This window comes from Zalophus californianus, chromosome 10 (assembly GCF_009762305.2).
Source record: "Zalophus californianus isolate mZalCal1 chromosome 10, mZalCal1.pri.v2, whole genome shotgun sequence".
Classification (NCBI taxonomy): domain Eukaryota; kingdom Metazoa; phylum Chordata; class Mammalia; order Carnivora; family Otariidae; genus Zalophus; species Zalophus californianus.
The window spans coordinates 84038255-84053128 of record NC_045604.1 but is presented as its reverse complement, the minus strand read 5'-3'; the positions used below and the strand labels follow the sequence as shown (position 1 = coordinate 84053128).

General features: G+C 50.2%; 1 protein-coding gene across 1 annotated transcript; it reads left to right on the top strand.

Annotated features, from left to right (window-relative positions):
* The first annotated feature begins 8061 nt into the window (after positions 1 to 8061).
* On the top strand, positions 8062 to 13254 carry ITPRIPL2 (ITPRIP like 2). The gene has a single exon (XM_027612224.2). The coding sequence runs from the start codon at positions 8199 to 8201 to the stop codon at positions 9795 to 9797; it is 1599 nt and encodes a 532-aa protein (XP_027468025.1). The 5' UTR covers positions 8062 to 8198; the 3' UTR covers positions 9798 to 13254.
* Positions 13255 to 14874: the final 1620 nt, after the last annotated feature.

Sequence of the window (14874 nt, the reverse complement as noted above, 5' to 3'; positions counted from 1 at the left end):
AGTTTCACGGCGTAGGCATGATTGATTAACTCATTGGCCATTGGTGATTGATTCAACACCCCTTGGCTCCTGTCCCTGGAGGTCAGGGGGGGTGGGACTAAAAGTTCCCAAAGTCCTAATCACTGGGTTGGTTCTCCTGGCAACCATTCTCCGCCTCATTAACATAACAAAAGACACCTTTATTGCTTTCCTCACTTAGGAAATTCCAAACGTTTTATTTATTTATTTGACAGAGAGAGACACAGCGAGAGAGGGAACACAGGCAGGGGGAGTGGGAGAGGGAGAAGCAGGCTTCCTGCTGAGCAGAGAGCCCGAAGCGGGGCTTGATCCCAGGACCCTGGGATCATGACCTGAGCCAAAGGCAGATGTTTAATGACTGAGACATCCAGGCGCTCAGAAATTCCAAAGGTTTTAGTTGCTCTGTGCCAGGAATGGGGATGAAGCCCATATATATTTCTTTTTTATTTATTTATTTAAGAGCGAGGGATCAAGCACAGGTGTTGGGGGGAGAAGCAGACTCCTGCTCAGCGGGGAGAAGCAGACTCCCCGCTGAGCAGGAAGCCCAATGCGGGGCTCCATCCCAGGACCCTGAGATCATGACATGAGCCGAAGGCAGATGCTTAACCAACTGAGCCACCCAGGCGCCCCAATCATATATGTGTATCTTATTATAAATCCAACATCGCATCAGGTGACTAAGTTACAGTCAATGCAGTGTTGACAATTCCTTGTCCTGCCCTTCCTTTGTCCTGTTACTTTTTCCCATGGGGTTTGCATCCCCAGTAACACATTCATATGCAAGCCATTCTAGGTTCTGTTTTCTAGGAAATGGAGCTAAAATGCCTTCCCACGTCATGCCACCACCACCCCTGCAGCAGGGTTACCAGGGAGAGGCACACTCACATGACCTCAGACCCCAGTGGGGATTTTTATAAGGATCCAAGGAAAAGAGACCACGGCTGGTCACTCAAACAGGAATGAGGTCTGGAACGGCATCCGGAAACATGGCGGCTTTAGTGCCCCAACGTCGACTCGGACACTCACCATTCTTGGATCAGCTGCTCGTTCCTACCCTCCTCGGACCTGCCATGGTATCTATTTCCTGGAGGTCCTGGGGTATTCTGTGGCTTCTGCTTAATTCTGAATCCTGCTTCCTCTTGGCTTTTCTGTCCCATTCAGAATCCCCAAGGGAAAAGATGGGTTTGAGTTATTTAGTCACCATCTAGTATTGGGTGGTGGCACTGTCGGCAAAGCTGTGTGGCTGGCTCCTTTGTTGGGGGCTGTCCTGGTTCAGTGACTTGAGAGTAAATATTTAGAAAGATACGCATCAATGTGACATTGCTGTAACATCCATAAAAGTGTGACTGATGGGCTTGTCTCTCTGAATAGAGGACAGAGCAGCTTGGGTGTTCTGAGTTAACTGTGAGTTGAGCTGTGTGGTAGTCATGCATTGGAGAACCAACGGGAAAAAACAGCAATAGACCATTTATCATATACAGTTAGAGGAACACTGAGAAAGCTGCAGGAAAGGACTCTGAGCCCACCTTCCAGAAAAGATTCCTAAGCCACACAGCAGAACTTGGCCATCATGGGAGCTGCCTATGGAATCGAGACCCAGCCGTGGGTGGCAGAACCACCCCGCCTTTGCCATCAGCCATTCTAGCAACGTGGGTGTCTTGAGCAGCTTCTGTCCCTGTGCGAGAGAATCCAAGAATGTGCTCAGCTTTCCAGCCCCAGATGCAGAAGAAGGCTTGCTGGAGAAGGCTGGCATGGATGACCAGTGAATGCCACAGTGTCTGTTCACCAACTCCAGACTCCCGCAACAACAGGACTCACATCCTGCTCCCCACCACTGTCACGTGCTCCTGGAATGCGCCAATGCATGGAGCATTCTGTCGCCATTACCCCAAATGGCCTCCCTGCATTTCTGCGGCTCAAAATCTTATTCATTCATTCAACAAATCTCTGAAGTGCCGAGCATGGCATTGGGTGCTGGGGATACCAAGTTGAATCTGGCAAAGTCCCTGCTTCCAAGAACCTCATCACCTGGTTAGGGACATAGACACACCAAATTAACCTGCATCCCCAGGATGCCCCCTTTCTGTGCTGCAAAACCCTTTACAGTGCGAAAGAGAGTGAAGCGTCAGGTTTGCCAACCGTGTGACTTGGAATAAGTTACTCTCCCTCTCTTAGCCACACTTTTCCCATGTGCAAAAGGGCATTAATATCAGCATCTGCCTCACTGGGCTTGTTCTGAGTATTTGAGGAGATGCTGCTTGGGAAGGGTTGCGTCCAGGAGGCGATATTTATCAAGCGTAATGTCCTTTCCCATCCTTCAAAGCCTGATCATGTGTCTCGTCCCCGTACCCGTGAGCCTTCTCCAAGCCTCCTGTGAGAAATGAGTCACCTCAGCCTTCTCTTTTCCTCTCATCAGTGTGTCATTCTTCCTCCACGGGGGGACACACCTCTGGCGTATCAGAAATGCTGGAAGGACGGTGTGTATATATTTGCTGATCTATTACAAAAAAAAAGCAGGAGTGGCCCTTGTCAAATATTAAACATTAAAGGAAATTTTTTTAAAAGATTTATTTATTTATTTGAGAGAGTGAGAATGAGAGAGAGAGTACATGAGATGGGGGAGGGTCAGAGGGAGAAGCAGACTCCCTGCTGAGCAGGGAGCCCGATGCGGGACTCGATCCCGGGACTCCAGGATCATGACCTGAGCCGAAGGCAGTCACTTAACCAACTGAGCCACCCAGGCGCCCTAAAGGAAATTTTTAAGGAAATAATTATCGAAAGTCACTGAAAGGGTGGCAGTTTTCTGAAGCTACCCATACTGTGTGGATAGAGCACCCTGTTTTCCTTTGCATTCCTCTCTGCCTGGCATAGAACCCACAGAGGTGTGTAATAAATTAGTAATAAATGATTTTGTGTTTGTTGTGACACATACAGAAGATTTTCCAAGAGCAAAGTTCTGAGGCTTGTACCTTGAGCTCTTGGGAGGAAATGAGCTATGGAAATTGATTATAGGCAGGAAAAACAGTAACAGTGATACATCATTTGCTCAGTGTAGTGGGGTCAATCATGGCCCACTGTGAGATAATAGAAAATATATATATATTAGTCTCTGCGCCTGCTTCCTGGCACAGAGTTCCTAAAACTCTTGTAATTTCCTAGGTGATGACAGCACTAGTAGAATCTTTTGTTCTAATGAGGTGACTCTGGGTGGGCTCCTGGATGGCTCCAGGATAGGGTCTGGTCACCAGGAAGACCAAGTGATGATTAGAAGCTTGGTATTTTCAGCAGCCCCCTCCCCTTCTCCAGAGCAGGGGAAAAGGGCTAAACTTGAGTTAATAATTGATCATGCCTATGGGAGAAAGCCTCCATAAAATTGCAAAAGTACAGGGTTTGGGGAGCTTCCAAGTTGGTGAACACACCCATGTACTGGGAGGGTGACAAGACACCCTGTAAAAAGGGGGACACCCCAACTCCACAGGGACAGAAGTATCTTTATCATGTCCTTTAATAAACTGGTAAACATGCCCCCCTGAGTACTGTGAGCTGTTTTAGCAAATTAATCAAACCCAAGGAGGGGGTTATAGGAACCTCTAACCTATAGCCAAGTTGGATAGAATAATGGGTCCCCTGGGAGACCTACTTCTTGTGACTTGGTGTCTGTAGTGCGGGGGGGGCCAGTCTTATGGGACTGAGCTCTTAACCTGTGGGATCTGATACCATCTCCAGGGAGATAGTGTCAGAATTGAGTTAAATCGTAGGACACCCAGCTGGTATGGCAGAGAATTGCTTGTTGTGGGGAAACCCACCCCCCAAAGTTGGATGGCCAGAAATGTCAGAAGTGGGGTATGCAGTGTGAGTAGTAAAGCAGACACATAGGAAGGAAAACTGAGGCTCTTCTAATACACCCCCCCAAAAAATATGTCCCCGTCCCAACCCTTGAAACCTGTGAATGTGAACTTATTTGGGAAGAGAATCTTTGCAGACGTAAGGATCTCCAGATGAGATCACTAGGGTTATACCCAGTGACACGTGTCCTTACAAGAGACAGAAAACAAAAAGATACAGAGAGGAGAAGACCTATAGGAAGAGAGAGGCAGAGATTAGAGCAGAGTGATGTGGCCACAAGCCAAGGAAGGCCTGGGGCCACCAGAAGCTGGACAAGGCAAGAAAGGATCCTCCCCTAAAGGCTTCTGAGGGAGCATAACCCCGTTGCCTTCAAGAGCTGGGAGAGAAAAATTTCTGTTGTTTTAAGCTCCCCGGCAGCCCCAGGAAATGAATACAGTTGCTTTGGGTCTATAACAGCAGACCCAAGTCATCAGAGCAGAGACTGTAGGGCCTGAAATATTTATTCTCTGGCCTTTTACAAAAAATGTTTTCTGGCCTATGATCGAGAGTTGCCCTTCTTTGTATGGCTGAAGACAGCACACCACCATTTCCACTAGGGAGAACATGTTACTTTCTTAAAACCGCTCCCCCCGGGCTTTCATAGATTATAGGGGAGATTGAAGCAAAGTGAGATTAAGAGATTTATCCCCAAATGGTGGCCACCTGTTGTTTTTGCATGCCAAACATCCCCCTTCTTCCAGCGTAGTGTTGTGACTTTCCATGAGGGATACCCCTCCCACAGTCCCCACGGTTTAAGCAGGGCTCACCCCACCTCCAACCGTGTTAGTCAGCTGGGGTTCCATATACCATAGACTGGATGGCTTAAGCGACAGAAATTTATTTTCCCACAGTTGTGGAGGCTGGAGAGCCCAAGGTCAAGGTGCGGAGGGTCCTGGTGCAAGCTCTCCCCCTGGCCCACAGATGGCCACCTTCTTGCTGTGTCCTCACGAGGTCTTTCCTCGGCGTGTGTGTATGTATGGAGAGAGACCTCTCTGTCTTTTCAACTTTTTAAAGATTTATTTATTTTAGGGGTGCCTGGGTGGTTCAGCTGTTAAGCGTCTGCTTTCGGCTCAGGTCATGATCCCAGGGTCCTAGGATCAAGCCCCACATCGGGCTCCCTGCTCTGCGGGAGGCCTGCTTCTCCCTCTCCCACTCCCCCTGCTTGTGTTCTCTCTCTCTGTGTGTCTCTCTCTGTCAAATAAATAAAATCTTAAAAAAAAACACATTTATTTATTTTAGAGAGAGAGAGAGAGAACACGCACGCGCATGCGCGCGCGCACGGGGGGAGGGGCAGAGGGAGAGACTCTCCAAGCAACCTCCCCGCTGAGCAAGGAGCCCCACTTGGGGTGGGATCCCAGGACCCATGAGATCATGACCTCAGCCGAAACCAAGAGTCCGGGCTCAATCGACTGAGCCACCCAGGTGCCCCTTCCTCTTCTTATAATGACACCAGTTCTGCGGCATTAGGGCCCATCCTTATAACCTCATTTAACCTTAATGACCACCGAAAAGCTGTTTCCAAACACAGTCACATTAGGGGTTAGGGTTTTAATTTTGTGGGGACACAACTCAATCCATAGCACCAGCCCAGGCCAGATTTATCAGTGCATCATTCTCTAACTTGGCCACATTTACTTATTTATCAGAGAGAGAGAGAGTGCACGCACAAGTGGGGGGGGCACAGAGGGAGAAGCAGACTCCCCGCTGAGCAGGGAGCCCAATGTGGGACTCGATCCCAGCACCCTGGGATCATGACCTGAGCCAAAGGCAGATGCTTAAACGACTGAGCCACCCAGACATCCCCGGGTGTTTTTGTAAGATTTTATTTATTTGAGAGCGAGAGAGTGCAGGAGCAAGGAGGAGTGGCAGAGGGAGAGGGAGAAGCTGACTCCTGGCTGAGCATGGAGTCCATGTATTTATTTAAAAAAATTTTTTTTTTTCCAAAGTAAATTCTATCCCCAACATGGGGCTCGAGATCCCAATTCCGAGATCAAGAGTTGCGTGCTCTACCAGTCGAGTCAGCCAGGCACCCCTAACTTGGTCACTTTTAGCATATTTCTCAAGACTATCTCTAGGCATGGCATCTGCTACAATTTTCAGGCAAGCACAACTCTCTTCTTTGGCACCGAGGTTAATATGAGGAGGTGAGGCTAGAGCAGCCAGGGGCATATGGAGAAGGAAGGCCTGGCAGAGAGTGCCCCCGCTTAGAAAAGAGGTCTCCCTTAACATGACACAGTAAAATATTTTTTAGTTGTGTTTCTGTCACTTGCGACCCAAAGAACCTGGACTAGGAGAGCATGGGCGCATAGCTAATAGTAGTAGAGGTGGGATCTGAAAGCAGGTCTCCTTAGCTCTAAGAGGCTCAATCCAGGATTTCCTGGGAGGCATCCAGATGCTTAACTCAGGAGTCATCCTCTGTGTCTTGAGTCCTAGAGGGCAGCTGAGTTCTGTCAGTTTTATTTTTATTTTTTATTTTTAAAGATTTTATTTATTTATTTGACAGAGAGAGACACAGCGGGAGAGAGAGAGCACAAGCAGGGGGAGTGGGAGAGGGAGAAGCAGGCTTCCCGCGGAGCAGGGAGCCTGATGCGGGGCTTGATCCCAGGACCCTGGGATCATGACCTGAGCCGAAGGCAGATGCTTAACGACTGAGCCACCCAGGCGCCCCAGTTATGACAGTTTTAATACATTCACCTTTGCTCTCCTTAAATGGTGTTGGGGGGGAGGTGCAATGAGCATAAATAAATAAAGATAATTATTTCAATAAATCCAGCTTAACTAAACAAATCCAGATTATTTCAGGGAGTGCTCCCTGTTATGAAACAAAACAAAACTTCTGGAGGACTGAGGTCTCAATGCAGGTCCTGACAAAGGACACAGATGAACTCCCAGCAGTTGAGGAGGGGGCTCCCTGCTCCCCCTCCCTGAGTCCTGCCCCCTGACTTCTCTGGATCTAGATGCCTGTATTCAAGGCACAACTCTGCTAAAGCTGTGTGACCCTGGGCAAGTCCCCGAACCCAGCTATGCCCCAGTTTCCTTAACTGAGAAATGGGGAAAATACAAGTGTACATTTCATAGGATTGACATGAGGAAGGGAGTATGTGTAAGGTGATTACCACAATACTGGCACACAGTCAGTCCTCTGTAAAAGCTGAAATTGATATTCCCAAGGCTGGCTCCTCCTCGTTCAGATCTCAGACCAAACGTCAGCCCCAGCCCGTAGTGAGCCTCCAGCTTCCATGGGGCAGCCCCACCTTCTCACTCCCTCACGCCGTTTTGTTTCTTTCAGAGAATCATTTTCTGCTACGGGATCCTTTCTCTTTTGGTTTCCTTTTTTAGAAAGGCTGTAAGCTTTACGAGGGGCACAAACCTCGGCTCATCCTGCCCACTGCTGTTTCCCCAGCTCCTAGCCTACTGCCTGGCGCGTAGTAGGTGCTCAGTAAATACTGGTTTGAGTAAGGGACGGCAGCACGGTGGGGCAGCGGCCACTTCCGTGCCAGAGCCTGCCACGCCACCAACGCCACGACTCGCTTGGCTGGGGGCGGGGAGGGACACTCTGGGTGTGAGCCCTTTTCTCCTCCTTTTCAACTTCCCCGTGCAACTTTATGTGAGCACCACTCCAGAGGCTCCCAGGGCGAGGCCACCGCCCCGGGATCAGGCCCTTCCCGGTTCTGCCTTCGGGGAGGGGGGCGGGGGGTGACCCGCGAGAAGCCAGTTCCAGGCGCGTCCTGAAGTCCCTCCCGCCGCCCCACGTCGCTTTAAGGCGGAGGCCGGGGAGGGGGCCACGCCACCCGGCGGCTCCGCGCACGGCTCCAGACTTCGGCATTTCCTCCCCGTTAGCTGGCGCGGGCTCCTGTCCCCTCGGAAGAGGAAGCTCCTGGGGCCGAGTAACGGGAACAAGCGCGGAGGAGAGCGGGAACGAGCGCCGAGGGGGAGCCCGGGAGTGCCGCCCAGGGTAGGAGGCGAGCCGGGCCGGGTCGGAAGCTGGCCGCGGGCAGCGCGCGGGGCCGCCGGGCGGGGAGGGGCGCCAGGCAGGACGCAGCGTGCGGCCGGCGCAGGGCGCGGCCCGGGGCCCGGGAGTGCAGGGCCGGCCGCAGCTGGAAGGAAAACTTGAGCTGGGAGAGGAGGCCGAGCTGGAGGGCGCCCTCCCCCGGCCCTGCGAGGGGGGAGCCACCGCGGAGGCGAAGGAGACCGGGACCGCGGGGCTGCCGGGGCGCTGCCCGCATGCTGGGCCGGGGGCGCCGCCGGGGCTCGCGCCCTGGGCTGCAAGGCCGCCGCTGCCCCGGGCGCCCGGTATGTCGGTGCACTACACCCTCAATCTGCGCGTCTTCTGGCCCCTGGTGACCGGCCTCTGCACTGCCCTTGTGTGCCTCTACCATGTCCTGCGGGGAAGCGGGGGAGCCCGGGCCGAGCCCCCCGACGGTGCGGACGGCGGCTTCCCGCTGCTCAAGGTGGCCGTCCTGCTCCTCCTTGGCTACATCCTCCTGCGCTGTCGCCACGCTGTTCGGCAGCGCTTCCTGCCAGGGTCTCCTCGCCTGGGGAGCCACTCGACCTTCTCTCCTAGACACTTCCGAGAGCCCAGTCTTGGCATCTTGCTGGAGAGTTACTACGAGCACGAGGTGCGCCTGTCCCCGCACGTGCTGGGCCACAGCAAGGCGCACGTGAGCCGAATCGTGGGCGAGCTGGTGCGGGCTGGCCGCGCCCGGGGGTCCCCCGGCCCCATCCCCGGCGGCGCGCTGGCGTTGGCCTTCCGTGGAGACTTCATCCAGGTGGGCAGCGCCTACGAGCAACACAAAATCCGGCGGCCCGACGGCTTCGACGTGCTGGTGCCGCTGCGTCTTCCGCCGCTGGTGGCGCTGGAGCCGCGGAGCCTGGGCGCCGAGCCCGCGCTGGCCCCTGCCTTCCGCGGCTGCTTCGTGTGCGCCCTCAAGGCGCCGCCGGGGGCCTCCGGGAGCCACTGGCTGCGGGACTGCAAACCCTTCGCCGACGGGTTCTGCGTGGACGTGCTCGGGCGGCGTCACCTCTCTGCCGCGCTGGTGCTGCGCTGGTTCCAGGCGCACCTGCAGCGCTCCCTGGCCACCGTGCGCTACAGTCTGGAGGGGCGTTGTCGGGTCAGCCTGACCCCGGGCGGCCTGGAGCAGCCTCCCACCCTGCACATCCTGCCCTGCCGCACGGACTACGGCTGCTGCCGCCTTTCCATGGCAGTGCGTCTCATCCCTGCTGTGCATTTGGGCGACGGCGTTTTCCTCGTGGCACCGCCACCATCCCCCTCGCCCATCGGGCCCCTGTCGGAGCTCCCTGGAGGCCTGCGCACGGATGCACTGTGGGGTGTGAACACAGCTCGGCAGGAGCAGAAGCTGCTGAGCTGGCTGCAGGAACGGGCCCCTCCAGGTGCCTGCTACCTCAAGTGCCTGCAGTTGCTTAAAGCTCTGCGAGACCTGGGCGCCCGCGGGCTGGACCCAACGGCCGCCACCCAGTGGGGACGCATTCTGTCCTCATACATGCTCAAGACAGTGCTGCTGGCGGTGCTGCTGCGGGAGGGGGCTCCTGCTTCAGGCTGGGAGGAGGCGCACCTGGGCGAGCGGCTGGAGGAGTTAGTGCAGTTCCTTAGGGACTGCCTGCTGAGACGCCATACGCTCTTCCACTGCGTCCTGGGCCCTGGTGGGGCGGCTGCCGAGGTGGGCCCGCTGCCCAAGGTACTGCGTGAAGCTGCCCCCGTTGACCTCCTGGCTGCGTTCGACAGGCACGCCCGGGAACTTGCAGCGGCGCGGTTGCTGTCCACCTGGCGAAGGCTGCCCCAACTTCTCCGGGGCTACGGGGGTCCTCGCTACCTTGCCAGGTGCCCCCCACCCCGCAGTCAGCGCACGCAGGGGTTCCCTGAAGATCAGCCATAAAACTTGACAGTGCCCCCACACGGCCTAATGCTCCTAAAGCCTCTCCCACCAGATGGGGTGGGGATGGCAACGAAGCCAGTTTAATGCAAGGAAATGAGGTGCCAAAGGTGATGGAAAATTCGGCGGGTGACATTTGGTAGCTTATATGTGCCCCCTGGCTCCACAATCCAGTATAGTTATGGCGTCTTCTTCACACCCACCAGCGTATCCTGAGCAAGCTACAGAAAAAGACCTTCAACACCAGCCACTAAGAGTTGGTTCAAATGTTGGTTTGTGTGGAATGATTCTGTAGAAGGATCCAGCTTTTAGGGAAGCCCAATGAAGGAAGCAAGAACTAGCTGCAGGGAAAGTTCCCTCTGTCAGTTTTTGAGACAGATCTCTGGCCCCCAAATTTAAAGAAGCTATTTTTCCCCCCTGTAACTACTTGCCCCATCCTGGGTTCCTGGTTGTCTTTTAAAAAATCGGAATCTTTATCTACAACTGGAATTGAAGTTCTAGTCTAGGGGCTAATGTTCTGAGGAACACAGTTTTCACTATTCAAATTAATATTAATGTGTTTTTTAAGCGGTGCAATCACAGGTGTTTGACAGGACTGCAAAGAATTAAGTCACGTGTTGAGAGGCAGTCAAGAGTTGGTTAGAGAAACTTCCAGAGCAAATAGCACTTTATTTTGATCAGTCCTTTCATTTTGTGGTAATTGCCACTGCCAAGTGTTGCATCCAAAAGGGAGGCCAGTTACCTTTATTATTTTTTTAATAATTTTTTATTGTTATATTAATCACCATACATTACATCATTAGTTTTTGATGTAGTGTTCTATGATTCATTGTTTGTGCATAACACCCAGTAACTTTATTATTAAGAAATGTGCAGTCGTAAAAAGCAGGCTTGCTTAACATCCCTGCAGGCACACCCTAGGATATGTACCAGTCAACAGGCATTGCCCACCGTGAGCCAGAAGGGCCAAGTAGCAAAGAATATGTGTTTAGGACCATACTGGTGAGCAGGGAAAACAGGTTGGGTTTTGAGAAAGATACATTTGCCTATCCAGGTGACTCACCAGAGCTTGCTGCTGGCTGGAGACGGAAACATTTGTTGTTGTTGTTGTTGTTTGAAGCCTTTTGAACAAACTCTTCTGCATGGAAATGTCTTTCTGAGTTTCATGAGATAATGAGCAAACGCCTGCCATAGTGCCTAGCATGTAGTTAGCTCTCTGAGTCAGTGCTCAGTGATGGTTAGTGGTCACCACGTTTCCCTCCCATCCCCCTGGTGGCCTTTAAGTGGTCCTAAGGCCAACTTGGAGGAGCGGCTGATTCGGCCCAGGTCTTGCAAAGCATTTCCTATAGAATTCAGTAACTTGGGCTCTGTGCTCCCTGACCACGGATCAGCAGTCAGCCGAGGAGAGCGAGGTGCGGGTGACAGCTCTTGGCCAGTAGTCTGCTGTTTTTTCTCTTTGGACATAAATATCCCCAATTCACTTTAGGTTTAGGTTCAGAATACTCCATCATCTGCTTGGCTAATAGAAAATGCAGTCAGTCCCACCCAGTGTTAGACCTTGGGACTTTTAATTTTTTTGATAAAGACATGTATTTCCTTAGACTTTTAAAGGTAAAACTTGGAAGACAGAAATAGCCACCTGAATAGGGCCATTGTTTAGCTTCTGAGTTATTCTGAGGGAATTCTTTAAACTTTCTTTAGGGGACCTACTTGGCCACTGCAGGAAATCATTGTGAATAAATGATTTGCAGGGGATCCTCATGGGAGCTGCAGAGACTTCTTAGATCCTTTGCAACCTTGGACTGTAAGAGAAACAGTTGCAAATGTCATGCCTTCTCTTTGAGGTTGTTGTGGGGACAGTTCCTCTTGATATCACAAAGGTCATTCCCAGTTTTTAAGGTCAGTGTTAGGTCATAAGGTACTGAGTTTAGTAAAGAGATCAGTCTACCAACTTCCTGCAAAGATATAAACTGCAGAGTGTTCCTTAAAATTACTTTTTAAAACAGATGCAAAGAGTAGGTAGATCTTTATATATATATATATATTTATAATGTTTCCATATCAGCCCCAATTCCCCCTGTAGTCGTTAAGTCTACTGAAATGGGGAACAGCAAGGCTATTGGAAGGATTATAAAGCTTTAAAAGCTGAACTTTCCAATGTCTCTAGTTGAGTTGATAGGTTCCTTTTTTTATCTTGCTAGTCTTTTGAAGTTTAAATCTGGTAACATTTTGTTCTTGTAGTGTTTTTGTTATTTTTTTCACGTTAATTACCCAAAGCCTCATCCATCCTCAAGATTTTTAAATTTTATTATTATTTTTTAATTAATGGGGCATTGTGTTTGTGAATTGTTAAAGTATTAATGTTTTATTTAAGTGCCATGCTGAGCGATTGTTCTCTGTACATGGCAACCAAAACGTAGAGATTTCGATCAATTTTGATCAATGTGTAGTGATCCCAAACATGTACTGTGTACAAATGAAATAATATGGCGTATTAGCCAGGTGTGATGGTTGCCCAAGGCACTTAAATTAAGCTCAATTCTTTCTTTTATCAGGGCTCCATCACCTCCTTGATCTGAAATGTACACATTTTTGGTGTATACTTGGTACTAGAGATTGATGTATGCAAAGATTCTTATACAAGCCTCCAAATTGCTCGTGGTTAAAAAAAAAAAAAAGATTAACTGTCCAGCCAGTGCCAGAAGAAAAGTTTTCGGGAGGATGACTCAGCCATTTTGCCTGAAGACACCCTTCAGTAACTCCCACTGACCAGTCTTGGGAGCCATCCTGGAAGTCTCGTCGTGGGCTGAGAAGAGGAGATGTTTTTTTGCAAGAGGAAATGGAAGAAGCTGTTAGAAGGGAGACCGGGAGCAGGGGAACCAAGAGAAATCTGAAGAATTCAGGAGAGAGGCCTTAAGAGGGAAGTGAAGGAAGCGACGGCGGGAAGGGAACCCCGGGGGTGGGGGGAGAATCACATGAGGGTGCAAGAGGTTTGGGTAGGAAACACATTTTTAGGTATGTGCTATTTCAAGCCAGGGGTCGCAAACTCAGCAGCCTGGAGAAGTAAGGCAGGGAGATCAGTCCGGGCCGGGGTGGGTGGGTGGTGGGGACTAGGCTCCTCTTAAACAGGGCAGCCATTGGTCAGCTCTGTGCTGGGAAAAAGGTAGGGAGGGGCCGGAAATCAGGATTCGTTTTTTTTTAAAGTGAAACTTTCTCATTTTTAAACAAAATCATTTTAAATTGTCCCACACACCAAGTGGGCCAAACAGAACATTTGCTTGAGCCTGGGGCCACCAGTTTGCGACCCCTGCCGAACACATTTAACCCTCCAAGTATGTATAAGGTTATATTTATTGTTCTGGAGATGTCATTATACATAGTTGGGGGTGTGATATTTCAAGTCCTTATCTCTCAGAGCTAAGCTTTATTATAGAAACAAACCAAAAAAAAAAAAAAAAAATTAACAGGGCTACAGATAACACTTAACTCATAGTTCCCAGAAGGGCCCTTGATCCTGGAGCTGTTCTTGTCCAGCTACACATCCTACAAACAAACCACTGGGGGCCAGTTCTTGGCATTTCCTTCCTGGTGAGTCGGGGCTAAACTCCTCGGCTCTGTCACGGAGTTCACAGATGAGTAATCAGGAAGGATTGCAGAATAACTTGTTTCTTTTTGATTTGTATTTTGTTCTTATTTTTAAATTAGTCATTTTTTTTAAGTAGTCTCCCAGACTGTGGCTTAGCAGTGATGGTGGGTGGCCTTGGACCCCAGAAAACCGGTGCTGGGTCTTCAGACCAAGCTTCTTAGGCTTGTTACCATGCCTACCACCGAGAACACTGTTGGCTTCCACCAAAACTGACATCCTCGGCTGTTACCGCCTTCCCCAGTAGTGGGGGAAATGAACCTCATTAACATTTCCAGTGACCCTTGAGAGGGGAAAAAAGTTCAGTGTTATCATCTTGGTGTTTGTTAATTTTTTTTTTTTTAAATCACATGTCTGTTACTTAGACACTACTGTTTATTTTCTTTTATACCTACATAGCACATGGTTTGATGGGAATTTAGCAAGTAAGTTGGGAGAGGGTGAAGATAATATGCAATCATCTATACAGAGAGAATAGCCTAAAAAATGATATGTAATCTGGTTTTTGAAGTATCAGATATTCAGGAATATTTTTAGCACCTTTTGCTTTAAAAAAAAATTGTGCCTTGATTCAGTGACTTGACTTTAAAACATTCCTCTTATTTTATTGTTATTTTAAATGTGTATTCTGACCCCCAGCTGTGTACTCTGATGCAGTCTGCTGGCTGCAGTCATAGTATGCGGTTTGTTCCAATAACAGAGACCAAAGGGTTAATCAAAATGATCCCGCTGCTACAGGTGTGTGATTAAAAGTTTTAGATCACACCACATTTCCATGGCCCAAATGGTTGGGACCAGCCATTTGTTTTCTATTTCAGGTTGGAGTAAATTTGCACTTTTAATCTTTTGGGTTTTTTGGGGGGGACTGTTCTTTTATACTTTGCTTTGTTAATAAAGGACCTTGTAGAAAACTCTGGACTGAATGTCAGATTTGGGGAGGGCTCTCCTCTTCCTGAAGGGCAGTTTGTGGATGCCCTGGCTTATGATTCCTTATACAAGCTCACTCGCTTTCAGCATCTGGGTGTCTGGGAGTCTTTTCCCACCCAGCAACGCTAGAATAATTGTATACAGTTGGCGCTGTACACAGGCAGGCAAGGATGTTAGTTCACAGTTCTATAGGTTTGCAGCCTGGGGTCCTGCCTTCAAGGCTTTTTCCTTGCCTAGAACCTTCTGCCTGGCTCCCACACACACTCCATAACACAATTCAAGTCTTGGCCTATAGCTAATTTGTTGCTCAAGAATTTTGCTCAGAAATCTCTTAGGCCCTCGGGCCCTCTCTAAATGGTAAACATTTGCTAATAGTGAAAAACCACGGGGCTTAGTGAAAGATGGAATCTTGGAGATGATGCAGGACTCCTCAAAGTCTTGGAGCCAGGTGAAAGTTGAGAGAACCTGCAGCCACAGGCTGATGAAACAGTGTTGTGTAGGATCCTTGGC